Here is a 27,012-nt window from a genome sequence, read left to right as displayed (position 1 = left end):
GGTAGACTTGTGTTTCTGTAGCTTAGCCTAAACATAAGAGACTGTTTTCTACAGGTACAACATGTAATTCTACTTAAAGATGCTGAATAGAAGCTGTTTCATTGTACCTCTTGCATCAAAGTTCTATTCTTCAGATACTTTCCTAAACCTGAGCTCTCCCTTTTTGTGTGGTGGAATAGAAGAATCATTCAGCTACTGTGCTGAGTAAAGGCCACCTCCTCAGTCGCACGAACAGTAAATGTAAGATTTAGAAAAGGTTCCACTCTTAAGATGATGTGTTCTAGACATATTCTCATACCTGCTGTTGAGTTTGTTTCCTGGAGCTGATGACTCCTGTTGCCTCAATTTTGACAATATGCATTAGGCATGTTCTTAATACTGATCCACGATGTCTGACCTTTCCCAGCTTGAGAAGACTGCTGAAAAGGCTTATGCTGCTTAAATTCTATATATTGGCACAGCAGAGGTAGGCTTGCAAGCTAGATTTTGAGTTGCTATACCCCTGAGTAATACAGATACAGTTCTACTTGCACCCCTGTTCTGCAACATGGGGACACAGGAATGTGTTACGTGCCAGCTGTAACCCAGCTCCCATGTGGGTGCATCCCTTTCTGGGAGCCTTGGAAGTGGAACAGCTCAGTCAGGCACATGAATACTGCACTGCAGGTTTATGCTGATAGAGATGTGGCATAGATCAGAGAATATAAAGGCAACTTCTGTAAGCTGATCTTCCTACTAACCTGTCTTGGTGCTTGTACTGTGAGATTAATTGAGACTGTGGAAATACTTTTTCCAGCAAGTTTTCAGAGGAACATACCTCCCTTTACCCATTTGGATAAATTCAAGCTACTTCTAATTCTCAGCCTCTACAGCTAATGCTCCCTATGAGAAGATAAGACAGGTTTCTCAACCAGAAGCTTTGATTTCAGGGATGTATTTACATCTTATGGTATATGTGTCAAGGATCAACCTATATCGGGTGTTTAGAGTACTCAGCTGTGTCCTTTCTTTGTACCATAGTAATTTCTAAACTAAGAACACCACCACTGTGTAATTGCAGTTCTAAATTACAGTCCCTATTTATAACTCACTGTGGCAGGGTCAGCCTCATTTCCTGAAGGGTTGATTCTGTGCTGTCCCTTAACTGAAAATCATAGGAAACCTAGTGTTTCCAGTTTTAAAACATCTTGCTTTGAAAATGGAAGGGTTTTTTTTTTTTTAAAGTAAGCAGCTTATAGTGGATGCTAAGTGGATTTCATTGAATTGATTTCACAACTCTGCATCCCAAAGCATGTCTGGTTTGGGGTTTTTTTGGTGCATTTGTTTTTTCACTCAGAATTTGAATCTTAGGCTGCTGACACTGATGTAATAGAAACGTGTGAATCAGTTCAGCGTTTTCTGGCTTTGTAGCATTTAAAGAAAAAAGTCACATAACGTGGTGACTGGTCTCAGACTGAAGAGTTTGAAATGTTACCCCTGTTGATGTGCAGGAGGAAAAGAGAAATAACTGCTTTGGTAATTTATTCAGTGTCTATTCTGATAAAAATCTTGTTTTGTTGGAATGTCTGTTTTGGAGCAAATTGCCTTATGCTACTTGTATAATAAACTAGTCTATTGTAGTTGAGGTCCCTTAATTTGCTGTTTAACAACACTTACTAGGCCACAATAACAGTGAATGAAAGATTGAGTGAGTAGTTAGGCTTTCTTAGATTACTATTTTTATTTAAGGCAGACAGATAAATGGGTCTCGAGCTGTGTGCACACAGTCCTTGATGTTTGCGGACAGGCTAAAACTAACAGAGGGATAAAAATCCCAAAGAGCAGCTCAGGTTTGTGTTCTTTGGATTTATGCATCACAAAAGAAATAGAGAATATGCTGATTTTATATTTACTGATTGTGATGTAATGCTTGAACACTGCAGAAAGCCCAGACACTAGGTAGTGGCTAATAAGTCTGTTAATGTTAGTGATATTTAAGAACATTATGAATGATGACTTAGTGAAATGCATTAAGGTAAAATCTAGCTTTTTATAGCATCTTTCTTGTTTTGAGCACCTCTCCAACTCATTTTAGATTGCTCCGTGGGCTGGTCTTTAACCGATGTTATGGCCCTGTTGGGATAGCCAGGGGGATTCCTTATTTGTTAGCCAGGGGATTAACGGGGTTGTCTTTTGAAGAACCAAAACACTACCTAAGATTTAGCTAACTGACCAGCTAAAAGGTGTGTGGTGGTTCTTCCCATGAAACTACCTGGCTTTGTACTTACCTAGCATTTTTGAGGCAAGAGTTCAAAAATTCAGTCATTGCAGATGAAGTGAAATATCAATATTAAAACAATTAAATTACTACAGAGCTTTACATGAAGATAGTCCGGACCTAAGGGGAATGAAGGTCAATTAATGGCATTGACTTCAGTGGATCGTGTCAGGGCTAGCTCAGTAGACATAACTGGGAAGGAATTGATGGATGCTTCAGATTTTTTGTGACAGCACAGAGGACTTGGGTAGAGTGATTATGATACAAACATGGAAAATAATGTAGGATATCCTGATTTACAGGATAAATGCTCCAAGGAGAGAGGAATCGTTCATGAGAGACTTAAATCCATATTCTGTAGTTGTGTGCTCTTAGTTATTTAATTTGCCTCTTCCTAACACTGAAACAGTGTATTTTAGGCTGATTACTTCTGCTTAGTGAAAAATGTTAGGAAATAGTGATCTTTCGGTTTAGGATTATTGCTCTGGAGAAGTGGCTGTTCTTCCTAGGTCTGGTCAGATGCACTTAAGAGGTAAATGTAGCTGTTCATACTCTTCCTGTGGGAATAAGAAAGCTTTTCCTTTGACAAAACTCTGTCTGGTGATACAGTGATGATAAACATAAAACACCAGCGTAGGTAGAGAGAACAGCTGAGGCATCAGAACTGTTGCACCGAATGCCCAGTTCTGGTTGTGCCCACAGGGGTGCAGGGATTGGACTCTCTTTATCCCATGGGTGGTCTTCTCGTGGTCAGTCGGAGTGCTTCAAGTTCTTCAAGCAGGGTTGGCACAAGCTAAGCAGTAGCAAAAGCTTCTGCCTTTAGGAGGAAATCCAGGCTCTGCTTGCTTTCATCAGCGAAGAACATGCCCTGTGAAACAGGGAACTTCTAGCAGCCAGCCCAACCTGTCAGCTCCAGACAAATGAGTGTGTGTTCGCTCTACTCCTTTTTGGTCAGTTGTCAGCTTGTACTGGTGTTCCCAGTGCTTCTGTTCTCCAGCTAACAGCAAGGCTAGGGGAAGGGAAGGAAAGGTTTGACCAAATCAAGCAGCAGCGTCCTGGAGTCTGGACAAAGTACAGGAGTGGCTGTAACATTTTTCCTGTGACCTCTGAGCTGGGTGGCATTGTGTTTTACGTGGCTTTTTGTGACTGCATTCATCACAGCTAGCTTACAGGCAGGCCACTTTTTGGCTGAAGGTGGCTTAGTGGCTGGGATACCTCATGGTTATTGTAGAGGATTGAGAGTCAAATCTCTGTCTCCTATGCAAAAGCAAACTGAGGTCTAAAATTTATGGTTACTACAGTAGAGACAATGTGACTCGTGGCAGGAGCAGAAGAAACTTCCCACTCAATTCTACAGTGAGCAGCAGCCCTTAAATATTTTTAAACCTTTTTAATGCAGAGCCCATACGCACAAAGAAAATCTAAGCATGTGTGTGTTGGAGAGCCTTGTTGAGCAGGGAACAGTGCCAGTTTTTCCCAAATTTGGCTAATAGTTACAGAGGCTTGTAGCAAAACTTCCATTGAGGTAACTGGCTTTTGCTACAACAGGAAATACAAACTTGAGAATATTAGCTGCTAAATGCAGATTCGTGGCATGAGCCTTTTTTAATGAGCCAGTGAACACCACAATGTCTGCTCTGCTTAAGGCTGTGAGAGTTGATTTGAGTGAGTCTTGCCACTGCTGATACTTAATCTTGCATCTTTTAATCCTTACTGCTTTTTATTCTTAGCTTGCAACCCTTTGGATATTATCTGTCGACTCAGGAATGTGCCCTTTCACAGCCATTTAAAACCATTGAATCTCTTTTTGCAAACTATCGATTTTCATGAAATTCAGGACTCAAAGTTCTGCTTTTAACACAGGTGGTGATTTTTAAAGGATTTAGTAAGCCATGTATATGATGGTCTCTTTGCTAGTTTAACCATTGCAATATAATGTCCACTTGGGCAAAATCTTTGGTGGTGGTCTGGTATTTTGCTACCCTTTTAGGTAGTTTGTATCAAACAACAATATTTTGATACATTACAGAAGTGGGAAGTGCCCTTTCCTTTTAAAAAAAATAAAATAGCAGTACAGGAGAAAACCCCACCAGAGTTGTCATGCAGAACAGCAGTCGGCTGGCATGGGACTAGCACAGACCTACATCTGACAGTCTCTGCCTAACGAAAGTCCAGCTGCACAGAGATGTCTGCAGCTTTTTCCCTGACAAACATTTGGGCTTCCTGTTGTATTCCCTTCTTTACAGCACTGGTTCTAGCTTTGCTTCTGCTGATACTCCTCCCAGCTAGAGCTTGCTTTGGGTCTTTGCAAATACTGCTGGCTTCTGTGTACCTTACTCACTGGAGTCTTGTCCTGCTGTGATCTAGCGATGGCTGGTAGGCAGAGATTGGCACTTAGCCCTCCTTGAAATGAGGTTGGGTTTTTTTGGTTTCTATTTCTGTTTTGTAATGTAAGGAATGTGCAGATACTTGAGGAAAACCAGCCAATTTCTATTTTTACTGGGGTCAGGCAAATACTACCACTACTTGTTTATATTCTCCCACACAACCTGTAACCTGTCTCTTTCAGATGTGAGAGAATATTAGAAGTAGGTTCAAAGTTGTCTTAGCAAGAATGTCTTCAAAACAAGGTATTCACCAGCTTCCTTCTGGGTTTGGGCTAGAGTGCTTTCCTCCCTGTAAGCCTGTGTATCTTCAGGTGATTGTGTCTCACCTGGGGTAGTGACTAGCCCCTCTGAAGGCTTTTTCCAGGTGTGCAGGAGCAGCAGGGTCACACTGGTAGAGGTTGTTCTGAAACACTGCACTTTGTGTGGCCTCGGCACTGTGAGCTTCAGCAAAAATTAGTGTCGACTCAGTGTTTGAAAGGGAGCATTTTGCTCAACTGATCCTAACAAATACAGTGCTTCACACGAGGAGATTTTTAGGAACCAGACTAGTGACACTGATGGGGAAACACCTGGCACTGGATTCTCTTCCCCAATCTGACAGCACCAAATCTTAGTCTGAAACCTAATTTTTAATTACCCTGTTTCATTATGACATTTTTTTATTGTGAACTTCGTGTGAGCATTAAGTGAATTCTCTTAAATTAGATTGAAGGTCTAGGAGGGAGTTCCAGTCCCACTACTGAGTCTCCATTCCACTACAGCCACGGAAACTGCAGCAAATCAGTTAACACCAGGTTCTAAACATGGAACATGGGCTTTAAATTATCCTGTGACTTAGAGGGGAGACAGATGGACAAACATGTTTTCCATTGTTCTTATTAACTGTTTTGATGTTAGCTTCAGTGTCAGAGAGTGCAGAGCCTACACCTGAAGAACAAGACAAGTCGCTTGACAAACCAAAACAGAAAAAGAATCGTTGTTTCATGTGCAGGAAGAAGGTTGGACTTACTGGTAAGAAATTCTGATTTCACTTTTCTTACTTGTTTAGGCTTTGGACCTTTGGAAAGCTCTTAAGGGGGAGATGGGGCATGATCAAATCAATGTTTATGTGAAATAAAACTCCATGAAAGGTGCTTTCAGCTTGGCTGTTACTAAATTCGGTCACTCACTTTGGGTTTTCAACTTTCTCACTTAAAGTGAAATGCATGATCCCAAACGCTTCCCTTTGGAAGCCTGCTTAGCTGAGGAATTGGATGGTAGTTTGCTGCTGTTCACTAACCAATGGTTCAGAGAAAGGGCCTAAAGAAATTTCTTCCATGGGGTGAAGCTTCATAAAGAAAGAGCAGATTGTCTCCAGGAATGTGTTTTATGTGCTAATGTACTGTGTGATTAGAAGGAATGGACAAGTCAAATCTTACTGTAATCGCTTAAAAGTGTATTATTTGTGATTCTTATGCTTTCTGCAGCAGAGGCTCTTTGGCTGATTGACACTGGTGACTGAGATTTATTGCTAGTGAGTGAACATATTCAGGATTTAAAACAAACCGGTATAATTAAGAATGTTGAACTATCTAAGCTAATATTTCTGTCCACAGGGTTTGAGTGTCGGTGTGGAAATGTTTACTGTGGTATGCACCGTTATTCAGATGTACACAGTTGCTCTTACAATTACAAAGCTGATGCTGCTGAGAAAATCAGAAAAGAGAATCCTGTAGTTGTTGGGGAAAAGATCCAGAAGATCTGAACTGCTACTTCTGCTGGAATACAAAATCCTCTGACCATCTGCAGATTAAATTGACTTGAGCTTTTTTCCTTAGTCATCAGGAATGTAGAGCAGTGTATCTTGCCTAGACCTTTTAATCATGCATGTCATCAGATGAATAGATTTTTTTGTTTTGTTTTTTTGTTTTGGAAATGACTGAACATTTACTTTCATTGCAGTTTTCTGTGGCTGAAGACTTAAGTAAACTTTACAAGTATTATCCTTTAAGATCATTTTAATTTTAGTTGAGTGCAGAGGGCTTTTATAACAAACGTGGAGAAAATATTGGAGGGCTGTGCTTTTCCAGGATAAAACATGCATGCGTTAACTTTGCAGTTTATTTTCTTGTTGTATATAGCTTTTCTCTGCAGCACAACTTCCTTTTTTTTTTGTTTTTGATAATGCCTTGTATGGCACAACCTAGTTATCAGTAACTGAATGTATTTTAATCATTATGGCTGCTTCTGTTTTTTTCCCATTAACGAGAGGTTATACATGTTCGCATATTAGCTTGTTTGCACCCTCTACCTATTTATGTATGAATCATTTGTAATGAGAGTGTGTGCTGAGATTGTCTGCGTGGGTTTTTGTTTTGTTTTTTTTTTTAAATTAGTTTTTGTGTGTGTGGGGGGAAGGCTGTATGCACTTCACTGACTGCAGGTTCCATTGGGATTACATCCATCAGTCTGTCTGTACACAAATATGAAGAATGATCTGAAGTACCTGTGCTGTATTTATGTTTATCCACGTCTTAACTTTGATTAAATAAAATTTAAAAAAAATTGAGCCCCTGTGGCTGTCACTGGCATCTGTAGTTTGGATTTCTCTTTCATTTTCCATGGGATGTTCTGTTGGTGGCCCCTTTACAGTGTGAGTATCCACAGAGATGTGACTGTATCCCAGCACCAGCTAACTTCTGATGTACTGTCACCGTTTCACCTCCAGAAGCTACAGGTTCCAGAGGCATTGTGCACTGGTACACTCTGCCCAGGAGCTCTCTGTGCTTCCTGCGTGGTGTGTCACTCGTGCAGGAGCCGGGGTCATTTGGGACAAAGTACTTCAGTTGGGGGCAGACCTACAGGTAAAGAGGATGTCTTGAGGTCCCTTCCAACCCCTGTGATTGTGATGTGACCAGGCTGTGGGGCCGTGTGTGGGATTCTGGCTCTGGGAAATACCAGCGTGGGGTTTCTGATCCTCTGACACAGTGCACCAGGCTTCCTTCAAGTGAGGAGAACCATCCTTCTGTGAGGTGCCCTCGCTTCTGAGAGCTGAAATCCACAGGCTTTGACATTGAACCACTGGCAGAGCCACCTCCAATCTGCTCCTTGGTACATCTGTGGGATTGTAAGCGATTACCTCTTGGGGGTAGGAAGAATTATTCTTTTATTGTCTTGTGGGGGTGCTCAGTAACTTTCCTTTAATTAAGACTGCTTGTCTTGTCAGAGCAGAGTCTGCCTCAACTATTCCACTGCTGTGGTCATCCACATAACGTAAAGGTTGAGTGGTTTGTGTAGTACCATGGTAACTTCAGGCAGGGCTGCTTATCACCAGGCTGAACAGTACGCTCAAGAAGAACTAATTCCGCTCCAGATGGTACTGATCTGCAGTTGAAATTCCACTTGGTGACTTGCTGCTGCTTTCAAGCATTTGTGAAATAAATGAGATTGTGTGGCTTTATTTAAAATGTTAAATTTTTAATCAAAGCTGGCTACATCCTTTAAAACTCTGAATGCTCTTTCAAAGCTATGGCTGGCAATTAGTAGATAAAGCACTGCAGTTAGCACATAAACACTACACAGCAGAAGGAGCTTTTTCTATCAGATAGGTATGGAAAGTAATCTGTAAGACCCAGTAATAAATGAAGTACCTTGTGCTTGCAAAAATGGCTTATCCACAATCTATGAAGTGCGTGGGGCTTTTTATAGGAAGGGAGGGAATAGCTAACTCTTTCTGTCAAGTTTCTGCAATGGTCTGCCTCTTCATGGGTCAGAGACCCTGTATTTCCTCAGAGCATCTGCTGAACTTCCTCTTGCACAGCAGAGAGTGTGAAAGAGCAGCAGCATCATCTTTTGGGTGTTTGTTTGCTTTCCTCTCTGCTGCTACTTCTCTGTTCTCTAATCCTTCTCAGTTTGACTCCTCCCTCTTCCCTATTTCTGGTCTCTTTTCCCAGAAGTGTCCTTTTCTCGCCCCCATGTGCCATTCCCTCCCCTCCAGCCTGCATTTCACCTCACAGTGATAACTTGCAAGCCAAGCAGAGGAGATACTGTAGGTCTTGGGATGGGGGGAAACCCAGGCCCTGTTTGAGAAGGCATAAGAGAAGTGACTGCATTTGGAGTTTGCATGCTCCCTGCTTGTTAGAAAGCAGCTGCTCTGCTGACCCCTGATATGGCAGGAGATGTGGCTGTGCCTGGAGGAAGCTGGTTGTGCAGGGCTGTGGCAGACCAGCATCAGGCAATGCTGCTTCCATGTGTATCACTGTCAAAGCAGCCTAATAATTCTCCTCTGCCCTGTGTGGATTGCTTGGAGTTCATAGTGAAAGGGTGGATGGTTCTGGTGTGTCACATTCCATTTAGACTGGAAATCACTGAAGAATTGCCTATCATCTGCTTGCTGTGGCATCGGCTCTGTGTTGTGCTGGTTGATCTGCTACTCCATCTGGCTGACCAGTGAAGCTTTGTATTGTGTCATCAGCTTGTGATTAGCTGATGAACACTTTAATTAATACCAACACATGCACAACCCTACACAACACTTGAAGACAGATTTACTCAAGATGCACAGTGTGTATTTGAAACATGCTTTCAAGATGTTTTGGGTTTGGAGTAAGCAGGGTATACACCCAACTCCTCTAACCTTGGCATAAAACCTCTTTGCTGCATTAAAAGCACTTCCAGCAGGTTGGTGGGATGGAGTTGGACCTTAGGTACAGGAACTGTACAGAAGTTTGTACAAGGCACAGTGTTACTTAAATAAAACCCCTTCCACACAGCACTGTGTGAGCTTGTGTCCCTGGAGCTGTCACAGATGGGCTCTTGTCAATGGTGGTGTGTCATCTTACACCGACTATCTGGCTCTACAGCTTGCTGCACTTCTAATGAGTTGTCTTTGCCAGAGGGGAAAAAAAAAAGCAGAGTGGGAAACCAGTTCTTTGGCTTCTGCAGCCACAAGCATTAACTGTTCTTAAGAGACAGGGTGGTCTCTGCTACTGAGTTCTAGCTTTGAGGTTATTCCCTTGTTGGGTTCTAATTTTCCTGGATGTAGGTGAATTTTCTGCTGTGGGTGGGAGAAACCTAGGGCTGGGAGCAGAAAGAGCAGCCTGCCTGCACTTTGTGGGTGGTTGCACATACATCCCTGGCGTTAAGCTTCTGGATCTGGAGAAAATGGAAGGACTCACTCAGGTGCAGCATTACAAAGCTAGAAAGCACACAACATGCAGCTCAGGTGTGACTTGTGCAACTTCCTGAGGGTTGCTGAGCTGGTGGGAGAGTTGCTTGGTGTGGGCACTAATCACCTTGCTGTGCTCTGCCACATGACATCCAGAAGGTGAAAGAGCAGGGTTACCTCTGGTCTGCTCCAATCCTGCACACAGCCATCCTGCTCACAGCCACCTAACCTGTAACCTGTCACATAGACTGCTGTGGTTTCACATGAGGGTTTATGTGAAACATGGGAAGAGCCTGTTCCTCCACTGGTTGCTGCCTTGCTGGGAAATTTTTAACAGCTGCTGACTCATGAAAAACCTCTGGCACTAATTAACTGAGGCCTGATGCCACAGGGGGTGGGATTGAGGCAGGTCTGCCATTGGTTTGGGTCTCGGAGGGTGGGATTTGGTGCTTCTGTGCTCTGGGTTGCAACACCTGGAGAGGATCTTCCAGACAAGCAGCAGCCCAGGAGGAGGGGGCTCTCGTCCGTGAGCAGGGACTGCTCGGTGTGCAGCATGTCTTTCATCCAGGTGGACAAGGACTCGCACTTTCCTCTCCAAAACCTCCCCTATGGGGTTTTCTCCACTGCAGAGGAGGTAAGTAACAGCAGGCTTTGTCCTTTGGGGTGCGGAATTGCTCAGAGGCTATGGATAAGAGCAGAGTACCAGCAACCCGGGATACGGGAAAACTCCCCAGCCTGAGAGATCGGACAACCTTCCTGATTTGACACCATATCCATAGCTGCCACAATGGCTTTTTTCCTGGGCATTCTGATGGCAGCTTCTTAAAGATTACACAGAAGGAAAGTGTTAATACTGTAGCGTTCATGGGTTTTGACTGGGAAACCACTGGATCCGTGTTGGATCCTTTCTAAGAGGGAAGTCACAGTTCGCACTGATTTTTTTAAGCTCAATCCCACCTTTCCTTCGTGACCGAGTGGGATCGCACTTAGGAGACCATGTCAGATACTCATTCAGTCTACAATTAATTCTGTAGCACCAGTCCAAGAGGAACTGGTATGAGGGGAAAGCAAAGTCCGTGTAGAAAACCCTGTATCTGCAAGTGAGTGTCACCATCATCTGTGCTCTTAAGAGCCTGCTCTCCGTGAGCTGGTTTGCTGGCTGCAGAAGCATTAAATCAGGATGCAAAACACGTGTTTCTGTCTTTGCAGCTGTTGCTGTTTTATTTGGCAAACATTTATACAGTGGTGCCTTAAACATGTAAAGTGTGTTATGTTTAAACCTGTGCCCGAAGGCTACGGGTTGAGCTGGCTTCAGGCCTTTTATTTTACGATGCCATAAGAAAGCATGGTTCAACCTTTCACCCAAGGAGGTAGCTCCCGATTCCCACGTAGATGGGAGCTGAGCCCAGCCATGCTGAACCTCACACCTCCAGGAGCCTGCTGGGATGGAGCCCTGGAGATGTGCCCTCCTGGAGAAAGGGACACGAGCAGAGAGCCGCAGCTTGGAAGGAAAAAGTGGAGGATTTATTTATCGCTGCTCTCAGAAACTTCATGATTATCTCCTGGTTTCTGCTGTCTCGGCTTATCCATGTAGGTTTTTTTTTAAAAAAAGACTTTAAACCTGAAGATTGTGTTTTCTGATCTGGTGTTTTCTAGAGATAAACCTGAGATGGTTCATTTAATCTTTTCCTAGATGTGCGCATTGTTATCTGGCAAGTTGGGATTATTTTTCCAACTTTTCTGGTTCTCTGAGGAAAGCATCTTCCCTCAGACCCCATGAGAAGACAGGCAAGGATTTAGGGAAATTACTTGTGAAAATCATGTTTGAAAAGTAGCCCAATGTTTTAATGATTTCAAGCTAAAGTCAAGTTGATGTCATTCCTGACCATATTCCAGTTACACATTAACCCGATGCGAACTTCAGTTTTTTTCTGCAGGGATGTTTGCTGAATAAATACTTATTATCACATTTAGAATCTTGTGTAGGAATTAAAGGTTAAAAACTAAGTTTAATAGCACGGATTTCCATAGATGATTATTCCCTTTTGATAGGCTGGATTGTAAAGACTGTAACTGGTTGGACACGAAAAACCAAAATTTGCCTTTGAATGCTGCAGCATTTTTATCCCCCCACCTCCCCACCCCTCCCAGTACAGCTGCAGCAGAGCTGCCCTGGGACTGTCCGTTCTGCTGCCCCGCCGTCACCGCTGGCCCTGTGTGCGCCTGGCGCCGGCCCTGCGGGAGCCGCAGGGGATGAACGGGGTCTTTGTGTCTTGGGGTGCATCTGTCCTGCGAACGCGGCCGCCGTCGATGCTATGCAGGGGAGGCTGTTCCCTGGAGAGGATGGGGACCAGGGTTTGCATGCTGGGTTGTGGGCACCTTGCATGACACAAGGATGGGTTCTGCTGGGCAGCCTCGTTCAGCGTGGCACAGAAGTAACGTGGCTGTGCAAGACACGCTGTGCTGCCGGTGTCATCAGTGGTGTCCAGAGCACCCTTCATCTGCAGCGTGCAGCACTGCCTATTTCTCTCCAATTACATGGTTACAGGGATGAGATCAAGCCTGCCTGTTGTGTGTCTGTGCTTCAGCTCCCCACCTGTGGAAGCAGGGATAGCATTTTCCTGCTTCACAGCACGTTTCAGGTGTATGGGCTTATTCTGCAGTGCTTCTTGTTAATGAGGGGTGGGCAAGTACTGGCACAAAGGGAGCAGGGACCGAAACCTCTGCTTGTATTCCTGGCCTTCCCCAAGTTAAACTCTGGTCACGGTCTTGCCCCACACCCTTTTTGGAGGATTTGTGGGTTCAAGCATAAATTCTTCTCTTGCTCCTCTCCTCTTGCTGCTTTACAGCCTAGGCACAGGCTCGGCGTAGCCATCGGAGACCAGATTTTGGATCTCAGTGTCATTAAACATCTGTTCAATGGACCAGCTCTTGCCAAACATCAGCATGTCTTTGACCAGGTATTTATCAGAGTCTGTTCTAATTTCCATGCATGTTTTAGAAATCCTGTGTTTTGGTAATTTGTGGTGAGATGGTGAACATGAACTGGAAACGTGTTGCCAGGTGGGCTCTGCTCACAGGGAAAACTCATCACACCCACACCACAAGGAGAGCGGAGGCTTTGGGAGTCCAAAGGACACCCTCACTGAGTTTCATCAGACTTTGGCAGTGCAGGGGTCTGACACAAAGCCTAAATGTTACTTCAGTCCACTTGAGCCTTCAGCACTTCATGGCAAAGAGTCAGATGGGATGTTACTGACAGGGAGTTCATGTTAAGGGTAGAGGTAAATGCAGATGATCTCTGGTTATAGCTGTCAAAATACCGAAGCCGCTAAGGTCAGAAGTAGCATGTTAGGATGGGCATGGTGCAGCAGGTCCTGCTTCTGAGGACCTGCAGTGGGAGGACAGGAGTGCAGGACATTATGAGCAGGGAGGAAGGGCAATCTGGGCAGCCACTGCCGTGTAACCCCAGCAACAGGAGGGAAGTGCAGGACATCTTCCATGCATGTGAAGGTTCAGCCTTTTTGTGGCCTTTCATCTGCCTCCAACCTGTGTCGCCTGTCAGCCTACCCTGAATGCCTTCATGGGGCTGGGCCGGGCAGCGTGGACGGAGGCGAGGGCTCTTCTCCAGAAGCTGCTGTCAGCTGGCGAGCCGACCCTGAGGGACAACGCGGAGCTGCGGAGAAGGTGAGGGAGTGGAGAGTGGCACGGCAGCCCTTCAGCTGTGCCCTGCCTCACCCGGCTCATGCAGTGATCTGAGGCACGAAATCCAAAGGTCTGAACGTGGCCACCTGCTGCCTGCATGGGAATTACCCGGGATCTGAGTGTACTGAGAGCTGCCCTCTCCTAATTGCGCCTCTGGGCTGCCAGGCAGGCTGCTGCTCCAGCCACATCCCCTTGCTGGTGAGGACATCGCTGCAAGGGTCCCCACTCCACCTCTCCTAACACCCCCAGCACTGTCCTGCCCATCCCACCTGGAGCATCTGCTGGCATGGGGACACCCCTCCGACTGCTCCTCAAAAACTCTCTGACTTTGCTAAAACCACATCACCGGTCGCAAATTGGCTTCAGAGCTGGGGCAGTGCACTGGTGTAGGAGTGGGAGGGGAGGACTGTGCTCTGCTCCTTGCTGTGCTGATGGAAACCTGTGTGTCCATTAATCACATGCTGCTTGTTTCTCCAGAGTGATGCTTTCAACGCTACAGCCACCTGCCCCGGCAGCAAGCAGGAGCCCAGCTGTTCCTTCCTGTCTTGCCAGGGTGATGTAGGAGAGGGGTTGAACCGCATCTTGGGACAGGGACCTTCCCTGAGCAGGCCCAGCAGCTCGTATTGGGCACCCCAAGATCCGCATCCCATAAAATCACCCTTTCCAGGCAGCAGAGGCAGTGGCAGCTGTGTGCACAAGGTGTTTCTCTGCACCCCTTGGGAGCCCAGCCGGGTCAGCTCCAGCATGCCCCATCCCTGCTTGCACCCCAGCAGATGCTCCTTTCAGTCGGGACCATCCCAGTTACAGCAGCTTATGCAGTCGTCTCAGGTTTTTCTGCAAGGTTTTTTTCTGCAAGACTTTGCAAAAAGAAATTAAGAAAGGAGCTAGGAGAACAAGTCAGCCCCTTACCTGCTTGTAAACCGCTCGCAGGTGAAATCTGCAAGTTTTCTGGGAGCTGAAGTAGTTGTGTTTCATTTCAGAGCCTTTGTACCTCAGGCTTCTGCGACGATGCACCTGCCAGCCAGCATCGGTGAGTGTCCTGCATCAATCAGGGGGCTGCTCCTGCCTGGAGAACCTGCTTCACTTCCAGCTTGCTCGGTCAGACAGATCATAGCAGTGACAGGGAATGGGGTTTTGCAGGAGCTAGAAGTAGGTTTTTTGTACAAAATGAAAGGTAGGTGCTGTCTGCAGCACAAGAATAAAAGCCTGGGGGAGCTCGATAGCAGCAGAAAATTCCTGGATGAGTTTTGGACTAAATTAGGGTCATGTGGTGCCACTCACAGAACTGTAGGGGCTGGAAGGGACCTCAAGAGATCACCGAGTTCAACCCCCAGACTCATGTTAGCCCATGTAACTCTTGTCATCAGATTTTGTGACTGGAGCCAGGGAAGAAACACTTGTTCAGTTCCCAACACCTTCCCTGTTTGCTGTCAGAAGATACTTCAGGTCTCATAAAGCTTGGTGAGGCTGGTCCTCTGGCACAGCCTTATGAGCAACCATGAGTCTCCACTCCCAGACTATTACTCTGCACCCCAAATCTTACCTGTGCTTCCACAAGGCCAAGAACTGTTATGGGGTGAGTGTATCCATATAGACACATAAACATTTTCCTATTTTTAACATAAATTTATATTTGGACCCAAACCAAAGTCAAAAAATCACTGGAGGGATGTGACCTTCACAGGAACAGGGGAAGGACCCGACCCATTTCCCGGCCAAGCCCTGTTCCCACTGGGCATTTGGCTCTGGTGAGGCACAGCCCTGGTCCCGGACAAAGTCTAGCCTGGCCCAGAGGAGCTGTGAGGTGTTTCCATGGATGTGATACCTTCCTGCAAATAGTTTCAGGTTGAATATATTTTGTCTGGGACGTTGCTGGCTCCTAGTGCTCCTGAGTGCTGTGAGTGGGAGCTCTGCCCCAGCAGTGTGACATCAGCTGCGTCGCGCAGCTACGAGTTGCTGAGGTTTCCACCACCCCTACTTCAGCTCTGTCCTGTGCGTGGGTCCTGCTTGTCCCGAGAGTGAGCACTGGCTCTGCCTTCTGCCAGGGCTGCAAGATAACGTACCCAGCTCCTAGAAAACAACTTAGCGTAGCGTGAATGCCCCTTCCCAAGCTGAGGCTTCACCTCAGACCCTCTGATGTCCCGTTAATCTGCAAGGTGGGGAGCTGTTTGGCAGGGATGGCAGCAGAGGGCAGCAGATGTCCTGACTACGAGCCGGTTCCTCTACCTGGGTACCGCCGGCGAGGCACAACGGCAACGCTTCGGTTTGCCTGGCTGCTGCTCTATGGCCTTGTGTTCTTCTCTGCTGGATTCTTCCAACACACCCTCAAGTTTCATGTGCACAGCTTTATGATCTGTGCTAGTCACCCACCTCACGCTGTTAATTGCATCCCTGTACTAATATTATTCAATGTTGCTGTGTGCCTCTGCTTGTCACTCTCACCGTCCCCTCTCCTGATGCTTTCATAGCCAGCAATGTACCATGTGCCTCATTCCCAGCAGAGGAGCAACTTTCCTGCCAGTAATCCCTATTTTATGGGTTTCTTTCTACTCAGGAGATTACACTGACTTCTACTCTTCGCGCCAACACGCCACAAACGTTGGGATCATGTTCAGGGGGAAGGAGAACGCTCTGATGCCTAACTGGTGGGTACTTTGGGTTTTTCTCTGCTGCAGAGTTATTTTGCAAGTTCATCTGTATACACATATAATTTTTGGAAGATATGAGTAGTCTTTCAGCAAGATACTCATTTCGGCTCACAACAGATGAGAATCTGTACTGTCCGGCGTTCGATAACAGACCCGAAATCCACATTTCCCCAGCCTCAGCTGAGTCTGTGCTGCATTTCATGCCAGCAGCCACACCGACTGCAACACAGGCCTCTACCTAAGAAACTGTTTTTTGCTGAGTGCTGAGAAAGCAGGGTTTAAGTTCCAAGGAACTAAGTGGACCAGTGGCACAGAAATGCATTTACACAGCCAGGCAGCTTTGGATTATAGTTGGCTCATGTTTTTATCTCAGAGCAAGTAAGGTGCAGATGTCCATGCCTGTAAATGCAGAGCACTCACCCTGTACCTCACACCCCCGTGGTGCTTCCACCCCAAAAAGCTGCTCAGGATGGTGATGGATGCACAGCTAACTCATGCTCCGTGATGCTCTTTCACAAAAGGCTCCACCTGCCTGTTGGTTATCACGGCCGGGCATCGTCTGTTGTGGTGTCTGGGACGCCCATCCGGAGACCTGTGGGGCAAATGAGACCTGACAATGGTGAGTCCACAGTAGGCTCTTCATGTGGCTTCTTATTTTTTATTTTTCCTCTACTCCATAGGGCAGCAGAAATGAAGGGTCTGGTAAGCCTTGTCTAAAGCCCAGCCTGGGGCCAGGGCATGGAAAAAGCCCTGAGTTAAGTCCTTCTTGTGTTTGCATACTAGGCAGCATCAGGTCCTCTGTGTCTTCTAGCTGTTAATTTTATTCTCCTACCTGCCTCCCCCTCTTAAAATACTCTCTTCCACCCACAGATAAACCATCAGTGTTTGGTGCTTGTAAGCGTCTGGACATCGAGTTAGAAATGGTAAGATGGGCTTTTTCCCCTACTGCTTGAAAAATATTAAAATTAAAAAAAAAGGGGGGAAGAAAAGGGAACTTCAGCTGTTTCTGAAATGAGCATCTCAGAAGGTCGGTTCCTGTGTTTCTCTCTGAGCATCAGTCAGTAAAGATATCTGTGGGGGAAACCTTCCCTGCTGAGGAGTTGCAGGGGGCATTAGCTTGCTGAGGATCTTGCTAATGTAGCTGGAAACAGCTCAAATCTAAGCACCGGTTACCTCTGCGCTGCAGCCTGGATCTTTTAACAGAGGCTTGGGATTTTGGGAGTAAAGATGGTCTGTGCCTCGAGTCTAGAGCAGAGGAAGCCATGAGTTCATGGAAGTTCCTGGTTGGAAAGGTGAAGCCTGTGCTGAGGGTGCTGTAACAAGATAGCCTTGTAAAGTGCATCTTCTCATGGCTTAATGTCATCCAGGAGGGAAGCTTTTATAGGATTTTTCAATGTGATTTGTATGATTTTATATATAAAATTATAGAATTCATTCCCCATCTCTGCCCTTTAAAGAAAAATAAGTGGGAGAAGTTTAATATTAAGGGGCATGGTACTGAAAATGAACTGAAAGCCTTTAACACTATGCTTTGCAGATTGATGCTATAAAGTAGGAGGCAGCCCCATAAAGTGGGGTACACAAAGTGCTGCTGTGCCTCTGCCTTGCAGTCTGAGTTTTACTGCTGGCTGCTGTGTGAGAGCAGATTTAGACTGATGAGGCTTTGAAAGAAAAAGCTTCCATGTGGTCTGTGGAAGCAGACAGCTGGGATTCCTCACAGATTTCTCTGCCCCATGCTCAGTATGGTTTCTTAGGGAGCAAATCAGGCACCCAGTTCATGACCTGCTTCCCTCAGTGGGCACATTTCTCCAGCTGCCACCTCTCCCCCAGCGTGATGACAGGCTCCAGCTGCCTTCTGCATCCCATCATATGCCCTGACACTCTTTCCTGTCCGCTGTCTGCAGCAGAAAGAGTCTCTTCTGTGGTCAAACCTGTTCTGCATCTGGATTGTAATTAGGAGGGACCATTTCTGCTGCTGCATTTTGACAACATCGTGCCCTTGTTTAATGACTGTCTTTCTGCAACGTGGTGTTCTGAAGTATTTAAAGCCTGACAGCTCCATGGAGGGGAAGAAAGAGGGAGCAGGCCACAGGTTTTGTGTAATTGTGTATGGGAAATGATGCAAAATCCTTTGGATTGTCCAACCTCTGTTGCTTGTGCAGTAAAGACTTTTAGCTTCAAAAACTTCCTTAATCAACATTTTGCTTTTCAATTGCAGGCGTTTTTTGTAGGTCCTGGAAACAAGTATGGGGAGCCCATTCCTGTCAGCAGAGCCCAGGAGCACATCTTTGGGATGGTCCTTATGAATGACTGGAGTGGTAATTGGTGCTGCAAGAATCTGCCTGGAGAGGGGGTTACAGTGTCACAGGAAGCCTTAGATAGGGATATTTATTTTAATAGTGGAATAGTGATCACGGAAACTACTAGGTATGGTTGAAAGGGATGGAAATGAAATGCTGTCTGCATTTCTCAGGCTCTATCTCAATCCATCTTCCATCAATCATTTGAACCAGGAATTACTGCCTAGTGAAGATTTATTTACTTATGAAAGAGCTAATACCAGTCTAGTATCTTCTGGGCAGGGATGGAGCAGCCCTAAGGACGGTGATTCCAACAGCGGATTGATTTCAGTGTCAGGAGTAGGAAAAGGATTTGGCAATCACAAATCCCTCTGTGTCTGTATAGATTTAACTGGCTGAAGTTGGCCCTGCAACTGGCATGGACCATTAGCTGGGTGTAAAAGCATCAGTTAAACTGGGGATAAAAATACTGTTTATATGGGAATGGGCTGACTTGTTTTAATTATCTTTCTTTTCTTCCTTAATCTGCCTTTTCTTCCTTAATCTATCTGGTCTAAGAAAATTGGTTTGAGGGTCTGAATGGGATGGATTTAAATGGGGATTTGGTCACAATGGCTGGAAAAGGGTGGTGAGAACATTTCCACCCCATGTTACTCTTTCCCAGGTGTGCTGGCTGTGCAGCTCCTAGGATATATCTAACAGCATTGCTTTGAATTTTCTTTTCCTAGCCCGCGACATCCAGAAGTGGGAATATGTTCCTCTGGGTCCATTCCTGAGCAAGAGCTTTGGCACAACCATCTCTCCTTGGGTTGTCACCATGGAAGCTCTCATGCCATTCGTGTTGCCAAACCCTGTGCAGGTTAGCAAGAGGAAGGGTTGAAATAAAGACAGTGCTAGGAATGTCTCAGCACAACTGGTAGGTCCCATCTGTAGAAATCACAGAGCGGTATTGGTGCCAAACAGTTTCTTCCTAGAGTTTACAGGTGTGATCCTGCTTCCAAACATGTGAAGGCACCTGGAATTCTCTGAGTTCAAATGAGCATTGACGTCACCAGCACTAGCATGTGGTGCTCTGAGCTGTAATCCTGCCTGTCATCTCCTTTAAAACACCTGGAAAATAAACTGATCAGAGAGCTTCTTGGTAGGGTTTGGTAGCCCTCGGCATCCAGCAAGCAGTGGACTCAAGCCAAAACACTTTGTTCAAGCATTTCCAGTCATCTGCATTATGGAGAGATTTTGTTAGAGTGGAAAAAAAGCAGTAAGGAGTCTTGCAGAGAGCTCAGCATCTCCTGCATGCGCTTGCAGAGCTGAGGTGTGCTAGTGCTGTATTTGTTGTGGATTAACAGCCATGCCATAATGATGTGCAGAAAAAGGAATCAGATTATATGGACATCACATCTGTTCAGAAAGATCATTGAAGTTGTGTGTGTGAAAGCAAGGCAAGCCATAACCTGAGCAGTGACAGCGGTGAAGTGCACAGGGGGTGCGGCACAGCCTGGTTAGACAGTCACTGGGATGGCTTATGGAATGTTTCCTTTCTATTTGTTTAGACTCTGGTGCCTTTTATATGTTTTTAGGATCCCAAGCCACTGCCCTACCTTCAGGATAAAGATCCCTACACTTTCGACATCAAGCTCTTTGTTGCTATTAAAGGTACGGAAATGTTGAGCTGGTTATAAAGCTGAAATTGCCCGTTCAGGAAGGCTGAAGCCTCACTGTGTCTCAGACAGTTTGCCCATGGCTCTGTGGTCCTCCTTTTCCATCATGATCAGCTTACAATGAGGAGGTCTGCCTGCATGGGCACATGTAAGCAGGGCATGGAAAGAGCAGATGTACATGAGATCCAGATGTTAACCCAGTTCAGATCCCCAGCTCCTGCTGACCAATGGGTCCAGTTGTTGCTCCTTTAGTGGAGCAGAGAGTGGGAAATGGGCATCTTGATGCTACCCCAGTGCCACCCACGTGCTTGTTTTCTATGCAATGCTGGTCTTATCAGAATAGAAAATGGTGTTACTTGTATCCTGCTGGGGATTGCAATGCTAAAAGCAGTCTCTATCCATCTGTAAAATCAAAAGACTCCAACATCACTCATCCAACTCAAACAAATTGCTTACCTGTTTCTTATTTTTCATTTTCCACAGGAGAAGGAATGAGCACGCCAACTACTATATGCAGATCCAATTTCAAGGTAAGACTCCAGTATTTTTTATTTGTTCCAAAAATCTCACTGATGCCATCACCTCCAGCCTTAGGCAGCTTCAAACACTGACTTCTGCATTAGTGGCAGACGAAGCCTGGTGCGTCTTTGTGTCGGGGACAGAGGGAGAAGAGTGGAGGGTGCTGATAGTGCATCCCCGAGATGGAGACACCTGAATGCTGGAGCACTGAAGAAAGGGCAGCTCTTTCTGCTGCTCAGCTCAGCATGCCCAGAGCACTGTAGGTTGCATGCTCATTTGGTGGGGAACGGTGAGAGTGGAGGGCTCGCTGGCAAAGGCATCCACCTCTCACTGTGTCGAGGTGTGACACAGCTTGGCCATGTGCAGACTCGCTGCTGTGACGCCACTCCAAGCCTGGGTCTGCCCCAGCCCCTCTGTGGGCAGCATGGGGGCTCTGTCCTGACCGAAGCCAGGAAGTACATATACCAGCTGCAAGATTTCTCAATCAGTTTTATATTCACGCTTGGTTCTTTGCACAGTAATTGCCTTAATCAGTAAATCAGTAGTCAGCAAATCAGGAATAAGGAGGTTTTTCTATAAACCATTAAAATAGCAGATCTAATCATGGACCCTGGGTTAGCCTTAAAGATGAAGAAAAGGAGGAGAAATGACATCCAGCTCAAATAAGAGAAATTTTAAAGGATTAAATCACATTAAAGTATGCGTGTTATATGCACACAGCAGCTCCTGGCCATCATTTAGAAAGCCACCAGTCAGGCCAGAATAACTACTGAGACTGCAGTGCTACATAGCTGTGGTGGCTGCTTTTAGGCTCCTGAAGGTTCCTGATTAAATAAGAACACTTTTCATTAAGGACAGTCTTACCAGGATCATCCCAAGACCGCGATATGTTCTGCATAGGCTAATGGCGTGCCAGAGGGGTTTGTCTCTTATTGCTTTAGCCTCTTCTTCCTCCTTCCTCCAGCACATGTACTGGACCATGAAGCAGCAGCTGGCTCATCATACGATCAATGGGTGCAACCTCAGACCTGGAGATCTCCTGGCATCCGGAACGATCAGTGGACCGGTAAGTGTTTATTTAAATAATGATAGTCTCTGAGAACTGCTCGGCGCTCCAAACCCAACCGAGCAGAGCTTTGGGTCTAAGCCCTGTTTGATTTGAGAAACCATGAAAATATTGGCTGTTCTGTCCTAGGCACTCTGGGATGATGCTTTGGTAGTCTCAAAATTGCTCTGAGATGTGGTGATTTGGTTGTTACTGGGTTTTGGTTTTTAATCTCCATTGTGTTTCTTTCCCAAAGAACTAGTGTTTTACCACCGGTCCAAACTCATTTCCACGCACAAGCACCCACATGGCCTATTTGTGCTCTATGAAATGCAGCTTTTTCATTTCTAAGAATGTACATGGCGTGTGGGTGTAACCTTTAGTTTCTCTGACACGATGTACCTGGAACTAACTTCACAAGCCGCTGTTCCCCTTGTACTGCCATATGCAGAGTTGTTGCAGTGTATGGTGAGGTACTGACACTTTTGGAAAGCAGCAAATATAAATCCAGTTCATGCTGTCTGTAAGACAATCTCAGGTAAGTTTTTTCCAAGCTGAGTTACCCCATCCTAAGCATTTCTCAAGTGCTTTTTGCTTCCTTTAATGAAACTATTGGAGAGTGTCCAGAGGAGGGTAACGAGGATGGTGAAGGGTCTGCAGGGGAAGTCTTATGAGGAGAAGCTGAAGTCCCTTGGTTTGTTCAGTTTGGAGGGGAGAAGGCTGAGGGGAGACCTCATTGTGGTCTATGGCTTCCTGATGAGGGGGTACGAAGGGGCAAACGCTTATCTTGTCCCTTTGGTGACCAGTGATAGAACCCGACAGAGCAGTATGAAGCTGTGACAGGGGAGGTTTAGGTTGGATATTAGGAAGAGGTTCTTTAATAGGGGGGTGGTTGGGCACTGGAACAGTATCCCCAGGGAAGTGGTCACAGCACCGAGCTTGACTGAGTTCAAGAAGCATCTGGACAATGCTCTCAGTCCCATGCTCTCACTTGGCTCCTGCGTGGAGCCAGGAGTTGGACTAGATGATCCTTATGGGTCCCTGCCAACTCAGGAGATTCTATGATTCTAAACTTGCAGATTGACATTAAAGACTTACAAACCTTTGCCAGCTTTGCTTTTCCAAAGAATAAAAAGTAAATAAAACTCTGACAGGTAACTACCTAAAAGCCCTGGATTTGGAGAAGTGCCCTCCATGTGTTTCCATCCCTGCTGCAGCAGACCCAAGCTACTTTTACACGGTGCAGCACTATGTCAAACACTCCAGATACTGTCTGTAAACATGACTGCTTACAGTCAGCAAGCAATTAAAATGCAAAAGCAGGAAAACAAGTCAATGTATCCATGAATTAAATCACCAAGCAGAACTCTGTTCCGTTGAGCTAACGTACTTACGTGTCTACTTCCAGCAGCAAGTAGCTTAACAGTAGGACAGCTACTAAAAAATCAGTTTATTTGTTTATGAACTCTTGCTGCAGGAGCCAGAGAGCTTCGGCTCCATGCTGGAGCTGTCCTGGAACGGGACGAAAGAAATCCTTCTTGGCAGCGGCCAGACTCGTAAATTCCTGCAGGATGGAGATGAAATCGTTCTGACAGGTAACGGGCGAACAGCCGCTCCTGCGCCGCGCCGACGACACGTCTCCACAGCTCGGTGGCAGGAGTGGGAGTGCCTGGGGGGGAGGTGGGCCACGCTCCCCAAACCTGCCACGCCAGCACAGTTGTTTCCATCCTGCCTGTCAGGAGGCAGAAGCAGGTGGGGAGAAATTTCCCTGCAATAAATGCTTCCTGGGTTAGATGATTTGCTTTGCTAAGTAGCTCACCATCTCGTTACGTGCGTGAGGGGATGATGGGGGGGGGCTGCCTTTACAGGCAAAAATATCCTGGGACTAGAAGCAGTTGCTGTGCTGTTGCCACCACAGTGGTGGAGTGGAGCTTGGAAAATGCTGGGAAAAAAAGTTATTTTGCAAATAATATTTCATTTGTAACATAAGCATGTCCAACGGAGTGTGTTGCAAATCAAATATGTGGGAAACAGCACGAAGCCTGCTAGCACAGCTGAGCAGCTCCCCTCTGAAAAGGGCTGTGCTGAGAGCCGGCTCATGCTGGGCCATGGTTTTAATTTTCATCCTGAGAAACTAAGGATTTCATGAATTAAAAGCTACCATGGTGTTTTGGGCTCTAAATTCCACCCCTGCTTCTCTTTAATCCAAAGACTGGTCTAAAGCAAATCTATTTTTTCTTCTCATCTTGTCAACCCCTTTATGGCTTTGAGGTGGCAAATATTTGGCAAGACCAAGCCATGAGAAACTTTAGATTCTAGCTGCTTACATCATTGCTACATCACCTACTGAATTTTTAGAGAGTATCTTGTGGGATGTTGTACATCATCGGATGAGACCCAGCCAGTGCCACACCTGGCTCTGAGCAGCTCCATCCTGCTGATGTGGTCAGTTGTAGCCTGCACAGAGAACAGAACACCTCGAGTGATGAGAAAACACAAGTGAGACTTAGGGTAGAGGAAATGTGAGTGACTGATGCCCGTGCAGCAACCTGAGGGACATGAAGGGCTGATGCTGGCATGTGTCCTCATACCTCTGCCTGCTTAATCCAACCAGGACTTTTCAGATTTTTGCCAAAACAGTTTTTTAACAAAAGCCAGGACATTTCCTGCAATAAAAAAAATGCTGTGTATATGGATGTACTCCAGCCTCCCAGTGACAGCTCCATATGCAGCGCTGGTAGTGCTGCAGGCAGACACCCAGTGCCTCCTCTCTGGCAGCCTAGGCAATAACTTAGAGACTCTTGTTTCTGTGAGGTGCTGCCAGTTTTGCAGAGGAGGATGCTGAGACAAGTGGAGACTGAGATGTACTGTAGAGAGTGTAGATGATGAAACCGAGGAGTTCCCAATACTGCTGATGTCCTTCAGCCTCCCCACAGCCCTGCAGCAGCAGGCTCCCTGCATGTTCAGTGTAGAGAGACACCCTCTCCCATCAGCTCAAGAGTGCCACGTGGCTCTCCAGAGTTGCAAATCTCCCTGCAGTAATATGCCAGGAGCTGTAAATCAGGGTACAGTTAGGTGTAATGGAAGTCCCTTTGGAATCACTTGCTGACAACCTTTCTGGCACGAGGTGGCCAGCTGAGGGACAAATGGGACTAGACTGTGACCCATGTTGTTCTTCCTGCCCAGAACAAGCTGTGTTATTTAAATACTTGAAACCTGGAATGCTGTTAATCTTTAAAGATGGCATGGTGGCACTGCAGTTAGCCTGTGTGAGGGCACTGCAGCCCCCATGGGACAATCACATGTCAGTTGGTCTGCTGAGCTGTATTACACTAGCAGCAGTTTGTGATTGCAGCGATCAGGGCATCGTGCCATTTGTGAGAGCCAGGTGCTGCTGGGGCTGTCTGCTGGGACAGTTTGGGATCTGCTCCTATTTAGTGATGTATGGCAGGTCCAGAGCCTTAGGGCACCCTCGAGGCAGGGCTAGTGCTATTGCATCCTCTCCCGAGGCTGTGCCATTAGCTCTTGCCAAGTACCCAACCCATAATTCCTAGTCTCCTATTTCAACTTTGTGTTCTCGCTCCCCTTGTGGGAGCTATTTCACAGCCCTAATGCATAAAATGAGAGAAATACATTTTTCCTGAGAAGAGTGTCCTGGGGAGGGAGCACTGCAAGGGGAGCTATGCCCACGGTGTGCTGCAGCTGGCTGCAAAGATCTCTGTAGCTCCTTAGCTCTCGTCTCAGGCTGATGCTGCTGCCAGCACAGAGCTGGCTTTGTTAAATGTGCTGCTCCTTGGTACTGCTCTAAATCGTGGTTGACAGCAGAGATAACTAAACTGGACTGAAATAATAAGCTGGTGCTCAAAGGAAAGCTGGCGATGAAGCCTAATGAGGCAGATGGAAACTCAGCTGAGCCTCAGAGCGAGTGTCTTACTCAAGTATTGCTTAGGAATGAGGGTTACCGGGCAGGTCCTGGGAGGGTGTCTGTGGGCAGGCTGTTACACAAGCACTGATGGACACCGCTGTCCTTGGAAATGTTTCATCTTGGCTTGGCTGTGAGATCTGCACTGTGGCTTAGAGCTGGCAGGGCCTATCCTCATGCTGCAATAACTTTGGCTGAGCCCACCCACCCTCCTCTTCCTCGGAGGAGACCTGCACTGCTCCGTGCTAAGGATGGGAATTAGGGTTAAGGTCTGTTCTGTTCGGCTCCCTAAAGGCAGCTGGTTTTTATCACATGCAGGGAAGGTGAGGTATTCCATTATTTTTGGAAAATCCATTTCTACTATGAAATCAGTCCTTAAAATACAGCATATGCCACCCGTGTCCTTCCTTTGATGTGTTATTGTAGCGGAGAGCTACAATAGGTCTCCTCAGCTGTTTCTTCCATGATGGGCCAGAAGCCCCTGGCTGTGTTGCCTCCCCTCCATCATCTGCAGCTTTGCTCATGGAAGCTCTTTCTGGAGCAGCTCAGCTGGCCTGTGGCAATGAGAGGTGCTGCGGCATCTCCCTCCTAATGTCATCTCTCCCCTCACACAGGAGCAGGGAGAGGTTGAATCTGCCTGTAGTTAGAGATGTTGTCACGGGCAGCTACTTCAGCAGCAGTCAGCAGATCTTCAGTGTCTGTTTATGTCACAGAGGATAAATGAGTATTTTGAGTCAGATGCTGAGTTTCTCATGGAACTAAACTACTTGGAACAGGTTCTGCAGGGGTTGGTCCTGCTGTTTGAGGGGGGTTAATGATCGTCTTTCTGGCTGTTGTCCCAGGAGCAGCCCTACTGCTGCAAACAGAGAATCCAGATTTACTTTATTAATTGCTAGGCTGGGCCAGGTAACGAATTGGCTTGCCAGTTAGATTGATGATGCTGCGGGTTGGGTTTGAAAGCCCAAGTACTGCACATCGTGTGTGCTCTTTGATCAATTCACTGAACTCACATATTGCTGGGTTTGTGCTTCCTTTTCCATATTCCTGAGTTACTTGAACTCTCCCAGGTTTTCCTGTTACACCTCAATGCTTCTCTGAAATGTTTCCACTCATTTTTGGTCTGTTTATGCCTTTATTTACTTTTATTCCTTGTAAAATCCCACTGTCATTACAGAACAGGCTGTCTGTTTTCTGGCCCTAGGTTACTGCCAGGGCAACGGCTTCCGTGTGGGATTCGGCCAGTGCTCAGGAAAAATCCTTCCAGCCCTGTCGGATCCATGATAACTGGAGGAAGGTGATGCCTGAGGAGGAAGATCTCTCCCCCCCACCTCCAACAGTCACGCTGTTTTATTCAGATTTATTATTTTTATATAAGTGATTGGGATTGTACTATTTTTAAATATCAATAAATCTTTTAAAGATGAA

General features: G+C 46.2%; 2 protein-coding genes across 7 annotated transcripts in view; both read left to right on the top strand.

Moving 5' to 3' along the window:
• The window catches only part of ZFAND6 (zinc finger AN1-type containing 6), a 37,765-nt gene extending 30,551 nt beyond the window's left edge, over positions 1–7,214 (top strand). For all 6 annotated transcript variants that reach the window (XM_084268203.1, XM_084268198.1, XM_084268199.1 and 3 more), the window contains 2 exons: positions 5,542–5,655; positions 6,240–7,214. In XM_084268203.1, the coding sequence (XP_084124329.1) occupies positions 5,542–5,655; positions 6,240–6,388 (263 nt within the window). In that variant the 3' untranslated portion in view covers positions 6,389–7,214. The remainder of the gene's footprint in view (positions 1–5,541; positions 5,656–6,239) is intronic.
• Positions 7,215–10,280: 3,066 nt separating this feature from the next.
• On the top strand, positions 10,281–27,012 carry FAH (fumarylacetoacetate hydrolase). The gene is made up of 14 exons (XM_084268313.1): positions 10,281–10,424; positions 12,640–12,750; positions 13,356–13,477; positions 14,476–14,525; positions 16,050–16,140; positions 16,665–16,762; positions 17,014–17,066; positions 18,362–18,461; positions 19,172–19,302; positions 20,021–20,096; positions 20,585–20,631; positions 21,585–21,686; positions 23,143–23,260; positions 26,789–27,012. Exons 1-14 carry the CDS (start codon positions 10,344–10,346, stop codon positions 26,866–26,868), a joined length of 1,260 nt encoding a protein of 419 aa, XP_084124439.1. The 5' UTR covers positions 10,281–10,343; the 3' UTR covers positions 26,869–27,012.

This window comes from Gallinula chloropus, assembly GCF_964237585.1.
Source record: "Gallinula chloropus genome assembly, chromosome: 9".
NCBI classification, from domain to species: domain Eukaryota; kingdom Metazoa; phylum Chordata; class Aves; order Gruiformes; family Rallidae; genus Gallinula; species Gallinula chloropus.
The sequence above is the reverse complement of the archived record's forward strand: the minus strand, read 5'-3'. Positions and strand labels throughout refer to the sequence as shown.

What these genes read in the sequence shown, in the direction of transcription:
- FAH (XM_084268313.1), top strand. Translation starts at nt 10,344, where the DNA reads ATGTCTTTCATCCAGGTGGACAAGGACTCGCACTTTCCTCTCCAAAAC. An exon ending in GCTCTTTGTTGCTATTAAAG is followed by an intron (nt 20,097 to 20,584) that starts GTACGGAAATGT and finishes CATTTTCCACAG; the next exon opens with GAGAAGGAATGAGCACGCCA. An exon ending in TATGCAGATCCAATTTCAAG is followed by an intron (nt 20,632 to 21,584) that starts GTAAGACTCCAG and finishes TCCTTCCTCCAG; the next exon opens with CACATGTACTGGACCATGAA.